Source organism: Lepisma saccharinum, chromosome 17, assembly GCF_977018435.1.
Source record: "Lepisma saccharinum chromosome 17, izLepSacc3.1, whole genome shotgun sequence".
Taxonomy (NCBI): Eukaryota; Metazoa; Arthropoda; class Insecta; order Zygentoma; family Lepismatidae; genus Lepisma; species Lepisma saccharinum.
The window spans coordinates 23,669,343-23,685,520 of NC_139245.1; the positions used below are offsets into that span (position 1 = coordinate 23,669,343).

At 37.5% G+C, this 16,178-nt stretch overlaps 1 protein-coding gene across 2 annotated transcripts in view; it reads left to right on the top strand.

The window, feature by feature from the left end:
* The window catches only part of smog (G-protein coupled receptor 158 smog), a 154,061-nt gene that overhangs the window by 84,448 nt on the left and 53,435 nt on the right, over window positions 1–16,178 (top strand). For both annotated transcript variants that reach the window (XM_083139145.1, XM_083139146.1), the window contains exons 3-4: window positions 1,204–1,312; window positions 12,223–12,383. In XM_083139145.1, the coding sequence (XP_082995271.1) occupies window positions 1,204–1,312; window positions 12,223–12,383 (270 nt within the window). The remainder of the gene's footprint in view (window positions 1–1,203; window positions 1,313–12,222; window positions 12,384–16,178) is intronic.

The following is a 16,178-nucleotide window of genomic DNA, read 5'->3' on the forward strand; positions in this document are numbered from 1 at the left end:
CATTTATCTGGAAACACGGGCGGAGCGCTGTCAGCGGTTTTCTTTTCGTTTGCTGAGGTCATGCGAACATCTTTCCGCTTTCCGAAGGAGGGGGGAAGGGTAGGGAAAAGGGAAGGAGGTCGGATGGCAGTGGTTGAGGAGCGAGCTCGTGCAGAGGGAGGTGGACACACAAAAATTCCCCTGAGCATGGAATCACTATGTTCTTGGGCAACTATACGTTTCCTTCAGTTGCTTCGACCATGCGTGCCGCAATCGGGGCTGGAAAGGGGGGGGCATGTAAATACAAATAGGTATTTTTGTATTTTCCATATTTTACCTTTTATATCACTTATGGCAAAAACGTGAAGGTTCTAGGTCCCGGGACTTTTATGTTATAACATATTTTTTTATTTGGCATCGGATCGTGTACTGGGGTGAGATCTTTACATATGTGATGAAAATCAGCCGAAATATACCAACTTAATAAAGCATATTTTGACATAGTTTACCAATTTCGCGTTTTTACAACATATTTCTTCAATTTTCTCGTAATGAGACATATTTCTGTATAATTTCGTAGTTGTCTTGCATATACTCTGTTATTTTATAATTTTTCTTCATATATTTAGCGCAACTGATAGTTCATATTATCCATGCCAGGATAAGGAAATTACGAACGAAGAATTTAAAAGCAGATGCAGTCTTTTTTTATCAACTAAAAATAGAACAATAATACCCCCCCCCTTTTTATCCCGCCGACAATTAATAGCCATGCAAACATTATTGAGGGAAAATGTTCTCTCATTGTTGTGCGGGATTCTGGCTTCATTTAATATTCCACCCCCACCTTAGTCGATCTTCCCTGGAAGATACTGAATCCCATATTATGATAAATTCGAAAGTACTGTTGTGCATATTTTTGGATTTACTGAGAATATTTCTACCTTTTTCTGACATATTTTTCAATTTTTATGACATAATTACATACATATTTTACAGTTTTATAGGACATAAAGTTCCGGGCCCTAGTTATGAGCAGTAATGATTAGGTGAGACATCTGTCCAGGTTGGGACTCTACTGCGATTTGGAGTTGAACGGAAAAATATATGGAAACATAAGAGTACATACGTATAAAGCTGGGATATTCTCTTTTTGTTTAGGGCGGTAGAACGATCTCTACTGTTCTCCAGCGTCTGATAACCTTCTATCTTTTTACCTTCCAGAGGTGCAGCGGCCGTTTTCTTCACCCTGGACTCCATGGACATCGACCAGTGCAATGAGTCCAACCCGCTCTTCGGAGGTACCCATAAGTGTGACGTCATAACGACCATGGTAAGTCATTGAACATAAATAACGAAACAAACTCTACTCTGCTAGCAGAAATGTAACAGTAAGAGATCCAATACATACTGAATGATTTGGAGCAATTTGTAGTCAATCTTTGAGGACCTGAAAAAAAGTACAAGGAAAGCATTTTTATACTCTGAACATTTTTTTTAAAAAAGAAATAGAAACATGTTATTAATATCCTACATGTGTAAGGTGTTAACCGGCGGCTCACCAAGAGGAATGGCGGGCTTGTGTAGCTTCCTCGGTCTTGCAATGAAATATTCAGGGTTCGAGTCCCGGTCTAGGCATGATTGTTCCTTTTTGAGTCTCTTCATAATTTTGAAATCACTCATTATAATTGTCTACACTGGTTAAATCAGCGGTAAAATAAGGAAAATACAAAAAATGAGTCCCCCATAGACTCAATTTTGTAAAAAGAAATTAAGATCGGTAATTATCGGTAACATTGTCGATATGAAAGAATGCGCTACAGTACTCATAGCCGTTACGATTCAGTTTCTTTCTTTCATCTCTTACCCCCTTTCTCCACCTTTCTTTGTCTATTTCTCCAATGTTCTTTCATCATCTTTCTATTTTTCTTGTTATCTCTCTTTGTTTCTTTCTTTTTCTTCACTTTTATCTCAATCTTTCTTCACCTCTCTTATTCCATCTTTCAATCTTTCTCTTTCCCTCTATGCACATCGCGCTACGACGCCAGGGGTCCCGGGTTCGAAAAGATACATAAGTACGTACTGTATGTTCTTACAATACTGTAAAAAGTATACCAACATATTATGTAGTACATAATTGTAATCTCTGCTATGCTTATTGCGACTTTATCGCATTTTTTTCATGTACGTACATGCATTAGTACTCTACATTATAAGTAATGTGAAATGTAAATCTGTCTTTCCATTATTTCTTGCAGCGCTCTATACTGTATTTAAAGTCAACCCTGTATAAGAAGGAAAACTGTTAAGACGGACAATTTTGCTTGGAACCATCATGTTCGGGGATAGACAGGTTTTACTGTATATTGCAACGTATAATGGGCAAGAGATAAACTGAATTTCAACATTCAACAGAAAAAAACTTCTAAATATTATAATTATATTTTGAAATATTGTCAATTACATAAATATTACATAGTATCCGAGTTGTTAAAAATTAGTTAAAATTACAGACTATCCTCTTTAAGAAAGGCAACAATATGTAACCAATTTGAATGTGAGACTCCCATAAATTATCTAAATTTAAGGGTAATTGAATTTGGATTTTTATAAAGTAAATCTTTCTCTGCTGAATAGTAAGAATACTTTAAAATAATACAATGTAAGACTTCCTCAGACTGACCACGACAACATATTGGTGAATTATTAATTTTGATGTTATTAATATAGAGGCAGATTGAACACTTGAAAGATGTCATATGTAAATGTAAAAGTTGTTACATATCGTTTATTTTTTTTAAAAAAAGCCTTTTCATTATTGTAATTTATTCATTTATTAGGAAAACAACAGGTGTGAGCCCAATTACTGTGTTATATATTATAACTAGATGATTATGTAAACGGAAGAATATAATTCGGATGAAATTCACACTAGGAATATGGTATTCAAGCTACACGTCATTTACATTTAATAACTATATGAACAAGGGGAATTTTAATATAAAAATATAAAAAATAAGCATAGGGCAATACAAATACGTAAACATCATATTAACTAATTTTCAATGCAGAGGAGATATCTTTACCACTTTATGGTAAGTAGGATATACTAAATGTGACAGACAATTTTCTTTCTCTCCATGTTACATGTTGGGTGTGCAAAGCCTCATCCTCAATTTCTATACAGGAGATACGGAAAATTTTCAAGTGGATGGTGGGGAGGGGGGGGGGGTTTGGCTGGCTTCCCATGTTAAAGCCCAGTATAGAAAGTATGTTCATGTATAAACTTTTTCCGCTTGAAGAAAAATACTTAAGTGGGTAAATACACGCAGCTTCCTGAGTTATAAAGGGAAAAAATCGCGCTTTCAACATACGAAGAAATTCAACCGTTAGAATGGAATCCAATTCAAAAATATCCTGCCCGAATTTAGACCACATGTGTTGTTTGGTTGGGAAGCGAGTGGAATATGGAGTGTGTGTGCGTGGGAGGGGGAGGAGATTATCTCCCACGCATCTCAGACCAACGCGCCAAAGAGTGATGTTTCCGGGCGATGAAAAGTGCTCCTCATCTGTTGTGGAACAGTCACAACAGATGCTGCGTTCAGCGCCAAGCAGGGACATGGCGTTTAAAAATATTGGTATTTTAACCAAAAAGGGCAAAACCATACTAACATATCAAATTAAATAATAAATATTATTATTAGTATAATTATACACACACACACACATATATATATATATATATATATATATATATATATATATATATATATATATATATATAAATCAAAGAAGGTGAACAGAAACACTCACCGGACAGAAGAAAAATTCAAAATTTTCGCTAACTTCGTAGCATCATCGGTGTGATGTCCATCTGGTTATTTCCTAAACTAGAAAATACATGGGAAGAATGGATTGAATTTTTTTTTTTTTTTGATATGCAGACAAAGCGAGATTATAAAAAAATATGTTTTATTAAAGTTCGAGGCACGTCCAGAAAGCAGTACCCGTTTGATAATACAAAAAAAACAAAATAATTTAATTCAAGAAAATCCTTTTCCTCTGAAAGTACCAACCTTGAGTTATTTTTCTTCATAGGCACCCATGGCATTAAGGCAATTATTTTATCAGGAGACAAGATTTTGTATCCTCGACATACTCAAATAAAATAGACAAAATAGACAAAACACCTCAGAAAACCTTCAGTATTTTCAACCGTTTCTTAATGTACTAAATTTTACTATATTTTAAAAGGGAACCCGAGGCAATAAGATATACACATTCATTTATTACATTCTGTTCTTTGGTGTGGCGTCGCGCTACGACGCTAGGGGTCCCGGGTTTGAATCCCGGCCTCGGCGTGGGTATTCTCTGTGAGTGTCATTTCATCGATATCATCATATGATCACTCATCCTCATCTTCACGATTAGCCAAGGTGGCAGAAAAGCGAAGTACGATAAACCAAATCAAGCAATCAATTAAATTTGTGTTTACAATACTTCTACTTTCCACCATTTAACCGAGATGCAATTGTACAGTGTCTCTCAAAAGTTTTAGGACAACGACATTTTAAACTAGGCAACCCAAATTACGTAAGGCGCTGGTGGGTTGCGTGTAGAGTTAGGCTCAATTTCAGGGTTGCCTTATGCACAATATATATTTATGAAATACGCGAAAGGAATACAACCAAGTATTATTGTATAAAACTCTAAAAAAAATCAGTATTACATTTGTCGCAAATAAGAAATACTTTCTGAAAGAAAGAAAATCGATTTTCTAGTATTTCATCGCTGAAATTCAGTTCAGGCATTTAGGCATTTATTTTCGTTAAAATAGGCAGGCAAAAAGGCATTTATAATGTGGTAAATAGGCACTAAAAATGAAAAAAGGCAAAATAAACCGAAAAAAGGCACATTTAGAAGTCGCTTACTTTTATCTATAATTTCTGGCAAAAATGTTAAAATCTAAATTGGGAAGAGCATTTCAATTTTCTCCGTCTTGATTGCACATAACTACAAGGTGCTTTAGTCGTCTGTCAGAGAGAATGTTTTTCATAATAGAAAATGATCTTTCTACTTCGACAGAAGTTATTGGAGCATACATAAAACAAGCTAATGTAGCTGGACTCATTTTGGTAACAACATTTTCACCTTTTAGAATATCACAAATTGTTTTCAATTGTTTCAAGTCCTCATTTGCACTCACTACCCGTTAGCACTTTTCCGCAACAGCTCACCCCTTTTCTCCTGGCACTTCCATCATCTGCTGCATAGATTCCTCGAAGATTTTCATGGATGCTATAATTGTAATTGTCTCTGGCAATGCACCATAATGTGCAAAAGTAAACTTGAATAGCACAGGAGTTTTTTCACTTCACGAATTGAAGCCGCTTCATTTTCTGGAAGAGCATCACCTCACTGATTTTTTGAAGGTTGTTAGCATAATATATATATATATATATATACATATGTATATAGCTGCTGATATCCAGGTTCCCTATCTCGTCAAGACTGGTTGCTGAGGTAAACTAAGCTCAATCGCAACTTCCTGAAATTTTCGGGTTCGAGAGGGAGATTTTAGAAATATTTTTTTTTTTTTGTGTTCGAAATCAACCTGTCCACTTCAGCAGTCAATCATGCACAAGAAATGTTAACCGAAAGGCAATATCCTGACTCAGCATGAAATACTTTTTTCTCACACTTTACTCCTTCAGCAATGTTGAAACATGCGTGAGTTCAATATTACTTAAATAAGGCGAAAATTATTCACATAATAAACGGAAGAAAAATAAATGCCAACAACGTTTTTTGGGAGAAAAATAATTTATATACACATTTTTTTTTAAAAAAAATGTCAAATTTCATTGAAAAAGGCAAAAAAAGGCATTATAATTAAAAATAGGCAGTGGGTTCCCAAATAGGCAAAATAGGCAAAATGAAAAGGCTTCCAAAACATTCGAAACAACATAAGAAACGTATATCCGGAAAAATGTTATCAATATATGCAATAGATAAAATGAGGCATTTTGCCAAACTTCCGGGCTCTACTGATGAGTCTACACAAAGGAAAAGAGGAGATAGGATACGAAAAGGGACAAAGATGAGAGGAAAAAGGAGAGAGCGAAAGGGGAAGAAAAGATAGGACAGAAGTGGATAGGAGAAGTAATGAGGAGAAAGGGAAAAGATGCGAGGAAAGATGAGGAAAATGGAGCAAAGAGGAGAAGAGAAGAGGGAAAGAGATGATAGGAGAGGAGAAGAGGGTGTTTGAGAGGAGAGGAGGGGACGAGAAGAGGGAAGTTGAGAATAGAGTAAAAGAGAGAACATGAGAAGAACGTAAAGAAGAGGAGAAGAGTGCAGTGGGGTCGGAAATCTAAGACAGGAGAGGAGTGGAGAAGAATGGGATGGAGACAAGAGGCGAGAACAGGAGGAAAGGCGATATGACATATAAGCAGAGGAGAAGAAGGGGAGAGAAGAAGAGGAGAAGGAGAGAAGAGAAGAGAAGAGAAAGGAGACGAGAGGACAGATGAGGTATTTATAAAAAAATATCGATATGAAACATTTAATAATATTTTAAAATGAATTGAGGAATGTATTAGATCGGTGCGAAATGCCTTTTGGCTGCGTTCAGAGCGAGATAAAAATCTGCCATGTAAGATCTTTGATTCTACCTGCGATTATAGCACTAAAAACATGAATGTAATTTTCATATTTATAAGGATTATCGAATTTTTCTGTACTTTTCAGTTCGTTGAAATGGAGGTTTTGTTATTTAACATTTCTCCTCCCCCCATCGTTAATTCCAAACAGAATCATTCCGTTTCACACTGCGTGGACAATGAACACAATGGGATATGTCTAAAACTTACGAAAATTATCTGCCACCGGAGGGGTTTGAACCTACGACCATCAAGTTGACAATCTACAACGGCAACCACTACCCTACAAACTTTCGTTCTTGAGAATAGCTAGGAGGAGCTGACCAGTGTGAAATGTAGATGCAACTATCCTCTTACATGTAGTGTGCAGAGAATACTTGTTTGTAACAAAAAACGAAAGTAGTACGAATAGGCGCAAACATTTAATGGAGAATTGCACATGATGAAAACTTTTCATTCGATATTTGCGGAGGTATCCTTGCATTGAACTGGAGTGGGTTAAGGGTTAGAATTAGTATGTCCTAAATTACCAGAAATAAAAATTGTTATTTCTTTAATATTTGTCAATGTCTTTGAAGCAGTACACAATTATCGTTAGAGTATCATAATTCACGAACTTATACGTAAAAATATCCGTTTGAACATGTGTCAATACATTTATTTGTTTAATTTTTTTTAGTAAATTCCAGATGCAAAACAATGTAGCCACCCTACACTGCTGTTACAAATAATGTTACAATGCTCTTGTTTAATAAAAGGAGAATTAAGAAAAGAACACGTCGCAAGGAGACTCGAACCTGGGACCGATAGATGCCCAATCGAGAACTCTAAGCACTGCATTGCAGGACGCATTAAGTACGTTTTATGCACAGTAAGGCTAATCGGCTCTCGACCTACAGTTTAAAGTGGCCACATTGTGCCTCCACCAGGTATCGAATCCGGGACTTAATCACAAGGCGGCGACGTTACAGCTACGCCATCGGGGAGGCTTCGAAGAATTTGAACGTTTATAAATAATGTAAGCTTTATTTCCACCTGCGAATCCTCAAACTACCTGCACAGCATGTGTAAAAGTGCCTGCTTTTGTCGTTTTCGTGAAATTAAAAATCAACTGGCATATGTATGTTTATGATGAATTGGAATGATAATTATAAAGAATGATAAACGGCCAAACCTACATTAGAACCTACTTAACATACAGGTTTATGGAAAAATTGTTCTGTGGTTTTATTAACTCTCTGCTGGGCACGTTGGAAATAATACGTGGATGGGCACTTGGGGTGTTTTAAGACCCGAGCTTTATATTTCTCGGTCCCAGGTTCGAGTCTCCTTGCGACGTGTTCTTTTCTTAATTCTCCTTTTATTAAACAAGAGCATTGTAACATTATTTGTAACAGCAGTGTACGGGGGCTACATTGTTCTGCATCTGGAATTTACTAAAAAAAACGAAACAAATAAATGTATTGACACATGTTCAAACGGATATTTTTACGTATAAGTTCGTGAATTATGATACTCTAACGATAATTGTGTACTGCTTCAAAGACATTGACAAATATTAAAGAAATAACAATTTTTATTTCTGGTAATTTAGGACATACTAATTCTAACCCTTAACCCACTCCAGTTCAATGCAAGGATACCTCCGTAAATATCGAATGAAAAGTTTTCATCATGTGCAATTCTCCATTAAATGTTTGCGCCTATTCGTACTACTTTCGTTTTTTGTTACAAACAAGTATTCTCTGCACACTACATGTAAGAGGAGAGTTGCATCTACATTTCACACTGGTCAGCTCCTCCTAGCTATTCTCAAGAACGAAAGTTTGTAGGGTAGTGGTTGCCGTTGTAGATTGTCAACTTGATGGTCGTAGGTTCAAACCCCTCCGGTGGCAGATAATTTTCGTAAGTTTTAGACATATCCCATTGTGTTCATTGTCCACGCAGTGTGAAACGGAATGATTCTGTTTGGAATTAACGATGGGGGGAGGAGAAATGTTAAATAACAAAACCTCCATTTCAACGAACTGAAAAGTACAGAAAAATTCGATAATCCTTATAAATATGAAAATTACATTCATGTTTTTAGTGCTATAATCGCAGGTAGAATCAAAGATCTTACATGGCAGATTTTTATCTCGCTCTGAACGCAGCCAAAAGGCATTTCGCACCGATCTAATACATTCCTCAATTCATTTTAAAATATTATTAAATGTTTCATATCGATATTTTTTTATAAATACCTCATCTGTCCTCTCGTCTCCTTTCTCTTCTCTTCTCTTCTCTCCTTCTCCTCTTCTTCTCTCCCCTTCTTCTCCTCTGCTTATATGTCATATCGCCTTTCCTCCTGTTCTCGCCTCTTGTCTCCATCCCATTCTTCTCCACTCCTCTCCTGTCTTAGATTTCCGACCCCACTGCACTCTTCTCCTCTTCTTTACGTTCTTCTCATGTTCTCTCTTTTACTCTATTCTCAACTCCCCTCTTCTAGTCCCCTCCTCTCCTCTCAAACCCCCTCTTCTAATCTCCTATCATCTCTTTCCCTCTTCTCTTCTCCTCTTTGCTCCATTTTCCTCATTCCTCCTCGCATCTTTTCCCTTTCTCCTCATTACTTCTCCTATCCACATCTGTCCTATATTTTCTTCCCCTTTCGCTCTCTCCTTTTTCCACTCATCTTTGTCCCTTTTCGTATCCTCTCTCCTCTTTTCCTTTGTGTAGACTCATCAGCTATGAAATACTAGAAAATCGATTTTCTTTCTTTCAGAAAGTATTTCTTATTTGCGACAAATGTAATACTGATATTTTTTTCAGAGTTTTGTACAATAATACTTGGTTGTATTCCTTTCGCGTATTTCATAAATATATATTGTGCATAAGACAACCCTAAAATTGAGCCTAACTCTACACGCAACCCACCAGCGCCTTACGTAATTTGGGTTGCCTAGTTTAAAATGTCGTTGTCCTAAAACTTTTGAGAGACACTGTACCATGAATATTGAGAATTTCAACTTTCGCGTTGTCCACAGTCCTTCCTTTAAATCAGGAATCAAATTTCTGTACGAAACTATCATACAGCAGAATGAGGGAGCAACCAATCAAATTTAAGTATTCATGAGTCAGGATTTCACAAAATTAAACCTACATTATTACATGCTGTGCTGCGGATAAACTTTCTTTTGCGCAGAAATGTTAACAAACGAATATGTAATTACAGTAAGGAAAAGTACAGGAAATGGAAATTAAATAGGAAACGAAACTTAATCAAAGTTTTTTAGAAAATACAAATAACATAAAACACTACCCAAGATACCTACAGTTAAAGTGGGGCCCGAACCATTTCGTGATGTGCCACCATTGGGCATTGGCTTTGATTACAAGCAGGGGCGTGGTAGTTAAACCAGAGGGGGCAGGGTACCTGATATATTAATATGTAGGGCAATCGCCGGGCCTCGATCCGGTACAGAGCACCGAGATCAATTATACAGGGACGTGAGAGGTTCTCTTGAACTTTGCATCTTGCAGCCCAAGCTGCCAATCACATGGAAAGATAGCCTTTCGTTAGGAGTTCACCAGCGATAAGAGGAAATCCTTTTTTGCCGTGCAGCCTCCAAATTTGAATTTTAACGGTTGGGTATGCCTCGAGTTTGAGTTCGACTGCGATACCAGGATATGGTTTCACGGCAGTGACAGTGGGCGATCAAACTAACTGGGAGTGCGTTGCTTTCCACTTCCAAATTTTGAGGTTGACGGACGGGCGCCACTGTCAATTTAGTTTGCGCGGCAATTTTCATTAACAAATATATTAAAGCGAAAATATTCTGATTAATTGGAATATTTCGGTGTACGAAATGCCAATGGAAATCAGGACTTGCCAAATAAATTTAATGATATTGTCCAGAGGAAACTAAAATAGCTATTCCATTAGATCTAGTCGTCAACTTATTTAAATCAAATTTTATATTAGTCAACAAACCTAGACATAATCGTTAATACTCTCAATGATCATGCTATAATTCATTTATCAATATTAAATTCGAAGGGTGCTTATTACTTATAAAATTAAAAGGAACAGAAAGCTATTTACGAACAAAATTGTTGAAATCGGAGCATTAACTTTCGGGCCGCAGGCTCAGGAATGTTGAGAATATAGGTACGTAATTATTTAAGTAATAAAGTCTTTAAAAAAATGTCAAATGTACGATTTACATCTAATTTAATAATGTCAGTTTCACAATAGAAAATAGAATGACTTTAAAAATAAGTTGTTGTTCCAAAATATCTTTAATTCAAAATTTCTTTTAGATTAAGAAAAAAACAACGTCTGAGAAAAAGGACCCCACGCTTCAAGAACATTTGGTTATTACTCGTATCAAAAAGATTTATGAAAATAGACTATCCATTGAACTTGAAGTGAATCATAATTTTGGGCAAACAATTATCTTCTCAGATGAAGCTCATTTCTGGTTAAGTGGATATGTTAACAAACAAAATTGTTGTTTTTGGTGTTAAAACAATCCACAAGAGATTCACGAGAAGTCCTTGCATCCGCAAAAGGTCACTGTATGGTGTGGTTTATGGCATGGTGGCATCATCGGACCATTTTTTTCCAAAACGAGCTAGGAGATGCAGTTACAATGACTGGTGAGCGGTACCGATTGGTGTTAACAGATATTTTGTGGCAAATTTAGATGAAATTGATTTGGAGGACATGTGATTGCAACAAGACGGTGCCACATGTCACACTGCTAGTGCCACTATCGACGTACTGCAAGAACAGGGTGAAAGGATAATTTCAAGAAATGCAACTGTTAGTTGGCCTCCAAGAAGTTGTGATTTAACTCCTTTAGATTGCTTTTTGTGGGGTTATTAGAAATCTATAGTCTATGCAATCAGACCACGAACCCTTGATCCATTAAGATTGAACATCGAACGCTGCATTCGTGACATTAGACCCGAGTTATTGCACAAAGTCATCGAAAATTTGGTTAATCGAATTCACTCGCGTGCACGAAGTCGAGGTGGACACTTAAATGGTATGTTATTCAAAAGATAATGTAATAAACTATGCTTCAAGTAATATAAAAAGTTTGGTTGTATCTGAAATAGTTCTTATTTAATTTCATTGTAAAATCATATCGTTCTTATTGGAAAACCCTACACACACACACAGATATATATATATATATATATATATATATATATATATATATATATATATATATATAAAATAAATACAGAAAAATACATTTATGGATACATCTGTAACTTCAAAGCACTTGTACGAATGTCAATTTAGAGAGCTACAATCTTCTAAAATATCACGTGTTTATATGCTACGATAAATGTAATGAATGTATGTAGAAATCAAAATGGTGCAAAATTCGTGATCGGATTTTTTATGATATTTCTTGTAAACCTTTCAGAAGTTTCGCCTGAACATTTTCCTCTTGGCTACGCTTTTTCTATATATGCAGGTTTGGCCTAAATTGCCTGAACTTACAAAGATTTTACATACAATGTTAACAGGTTTCTCTTACCTTTGCAGCATTTCCATAGAACAATTAAGTAATGGTTGGTTCTGTGGTTTCAGTGTGTCACGACTTCTGGCCACGGCTTCAAGCGGGGAGGATACGAATGCAGATGTCGCCCTGGTTACTTCCTGGACCATAGCAACGCCTCCTGGCGAGGGTTTCCGGGTGAGGAGATGGAAGCTGCTTTCTCAGTGGGCTACTCAGAGACGACTCGCTTCAGGTGAGACACGGGCGGCACCAGCCTGCACCAAAAACATATTTATTCCTCTCTCACTTGCTTCGTGTGACGATCCCCCATATGCTTTGTGGTTCTAAGTACAGTGCGTCTACAAATGATTGTAGCGGTTTCATGATGTTACTGAACGTGTATTATTGAACTTTATAATCAAGTTCTTCCCAACCGCGATGCAGCATGTCCCTATGAATTCGATCGAATGCACTGATGATGCGAGCCCGCAGTTCTGCGTGATCACTCGCAGGATACTAACACTAAATCCTTCACATAACCCCCCACACAAAAAAGTATTACCTCACCTTACCTTACCAACTGGCTCTACAGCTCTGGGTGAGCTTTGGCCTCCTGCACTATCAGCCTCCAAGCATTTCGGTCCATTATCTTCTCCCTCCATCCATGGACTCCCATTCTTTGTAGATCTTGTAAGACACTGTCGCTCCATCTTAGTTTGGGTCTGCCTCTTCTTCTTGTGGAATACATTCTCTCATACATGATTCTTCGCGGCATTCTATCCTTATTCATACGTTCTAATTATGTGACCCATCCAACTAATTCTTCTGGCTTTAATAAATCTTACTATATACTTGTGGTTTAAGATGGAATTTATCTCTTCATTATTTCGGCTTCTCCAAAAATCTCCATCCTTGATTGGTCCATATATTTTTCTGATTATTCTTCTTTCTGTTTTTCTTAATTATTTTTCATCTTCTAAACTCATTGTCCATACCTCAGCACTATAGGTTATTACCGGTCTTATAAGTGTTTTGTAAATCAATAGTTTTGTATGTATGCTAATTAACTTGCTTTTTAATAATTATATAATTATAAATTATATAATATATTAGTAGAGTTTGGAATACCTAACAAGCTTGTTAGTATGATAAAAATATGCACCAGTGAAACAGAAAGTAAAATTCGTGTGGGTATTAATATGTCTGACAAATTTACAATTCATGATGGGTTAAAACAAGGAGATGCATTATCTCCATTGCTCTTTAATTTTGCCTTAGAATATGCTGTTACGAAGGTAAAAGAAACTAAAGAAGGACTAAAATTAAATGGTGTGACTCAGTTGTTAGCATATGCAGATGATGTAGACTTACTGGGGGATGATGTGAATACAATTAAGAATAATGCTAAAATATTTTTCAAAACTGCTAAAGAGATAGGTTTTGAAGTTAACAAAGAGAAAACTAAATATATGCTTACAGGCCGAAACCAAGTGTTAGGTAATAATCAAAATCTAATTATTGATAACAACTCGTTTGAACCAGTTTCCAAATTCAAACACTTAGGAGTAATATTAACAAATGAAAATTATATTAAAGAGGAAATAAAAAGTAGGCTTAATTCAGGAAATGCATGTTACTTCTCTCTTCATAAACTTTTGTCTTCTCGTTTAATATCTAAGAAACTAAAAGTTAAAATATACAAAACAGTAATTTTGCCTGTAGTATTATATGGATGTGAAACTTGGTCCCTTACATTGAAAGAGGAACATAAATTGAGAGTATTTGAAAATAAGATCCTTAGGAAAATATTTGGACCTAAAAGGGATGAGGAGACAGGTGAGTGGAGAAGGTTACATAATTTAGAACTACATAATTTGAATTCATGTCCAGATAGTATTAGAATAATTAAATCAAGAAGACTTAGGTGGGCAGGCCATGTGGCACGAATGGGAGAGGAAAGAGGAGTTTACAGGATTCTTGTTGGGAAACCTGATGGTAAGAGACCTGTAGGAAGGCCAAGACGAAGATGGAGGGACAACGTTGAGATGAGCCTAAAGGAAATCGGTAGGGATGGAAAAGAGTATATAGATCTTGCTCAAGATAGGGAAAGATGGAAGGCCTATGTTGCTGCAGCCATGAACCTTCGGGTTTAAGAAGGCTAGAGAGTTAGTTAGTTAGTTAGTGAGTTTTAATAATTGTATTTTGGCAAAATATGCTTTGTTCCCTGCGTTTATTCTTTCTCTGATTGTATCATGCATATTATTTTGGTCATCTATCGTCATTCCAAGATACTTGAAGTTTGTTACTGCTTCAAATTTCTTCCCATCTACAGGGTGGGTCAAAAGTCGCAATACACCTAAATAAAAGAAGCCACTGTGGGGATAGGTGACAGTGAGTGTTGGATATGCGTGTTGTGGGTGGGGGAAAACTTTATGATGAGATTGATCTTGACGGCCGCCATCTTGATGTCCGCCATCTTGAATTCAACTTCATTTTTTTAAATGGGAAGGGGGTCGTGTGACATAATTTTAGGCTAGAATTTTGTCAGGAATTAAATGGTGTTGTCCATTTTGACGTATCTTTATTCGTGTAGGAGTTACAAAGGTTTCTTTTTTCAAGTTTTGAAAAGTGTCACACTTTACATGATGTGTTCGATGTGGCCTCCTTCATGCTGGACAGTCATTTCCATTCTCTTCTGCCACTCCGTATGCACACGTAACAGGACATCTGGTGTAATAGCCGGACATGCATCAATGATCCGCTGTTCCAGGTGGCGAAGATCATGGCTTTGAGGTGGCCCCATAGGTAAAAGTCCAGGGGAGTGAGATCGGGGGATCTTGCAGGCCACTCCACTGGACCTCGACGGCCAATCCAGCGCTGTGGAAACTGTTCGTTGAGTAATCCACGTACCTGCAGACCGTAGTGAGGTGGTGCCCCGTCGTGCTGAAACCATAAGGGGAAGTCACCATCCTCCGTCGCTACGAATGGGAACACCAGCTCCTCCAACATCTCTTTGTAGCTGTCGGCATTCAAATTGTTGTGGATGAACACAGGACCAATGACCCGTGTTCCCCAGATCCCGCACCACACCATGACTTTGGTATGTCCAACCATCTTGGATGGATCAGTCCAATGTGGGTTACTGTCTGACCAATAACGCAGGTTCTGCTTGTTAACCTCCCCGTTAACGTAAAAGTTAGCTTCGTCAGTAAAGAGCACATTCTGGGCAACTGTGGGTTATCTGCAAGCTGTGCTGTTGCCCATTCCGCAAACTGAAGCCGGCGGTCAGGATCGTCTTCAGAAAGGTGGTGTAATAACTGCAGCTTGAATGGATGAATTGATGTGTCTTCAAGATCCGGCGTATGGAGCATCTGCCAACACCAGTCACATGAGACATGCTACGCACACTCCTTGTGGGACTGAGGGCGAAGCTACCTAACACGGCGATGATTGTCGCCTCATCTGTTGATGAACGTGGCCTCCCAGACCGTGGCGTATCTTTCACACTCCCTGTGGCAGTGAACCGGGACAGCAGTGATGCAACTGTGGCGTGGGAAATTGGATGTCGGTCTGGATGGCGAGCGTTGAAACCGGCTGCAATGGTGCGAGAACTTCTTTCCCCTGATATTAGGATGGTCTCAACCCGTTCAGCGTCGCTTAGTTTCATGTTGTCCTGTCAACCTGCAACGAAGAGAAAACCTTTGTAACTCCTACACGAATAAAGATACGTCAAAATGGACAACACCATTTAATTTCTGACAAAATTCTAGCCTAAAATTATGTGTCACACGACCCCCTTCCCATTTAAAAAAATGAAGTTGAATCCAAGATGGCGGACTTCAAGATGGCGACCGTCAAGATCAACTTCATCATAAAGTTTTCCCCCACCCCCAACACGCATATCCAACACTCACTGACACCTATCCCCACAGTGGCTTCTTTTATTTAGGTGTATTGCGACTTTGACCCACCCTGTATTGAAAATTGATGGTAACGTTTCTTTCCTTGTTTTGGTGTTAGTAGTATGAATTTGGTTTTGTTCATGTTT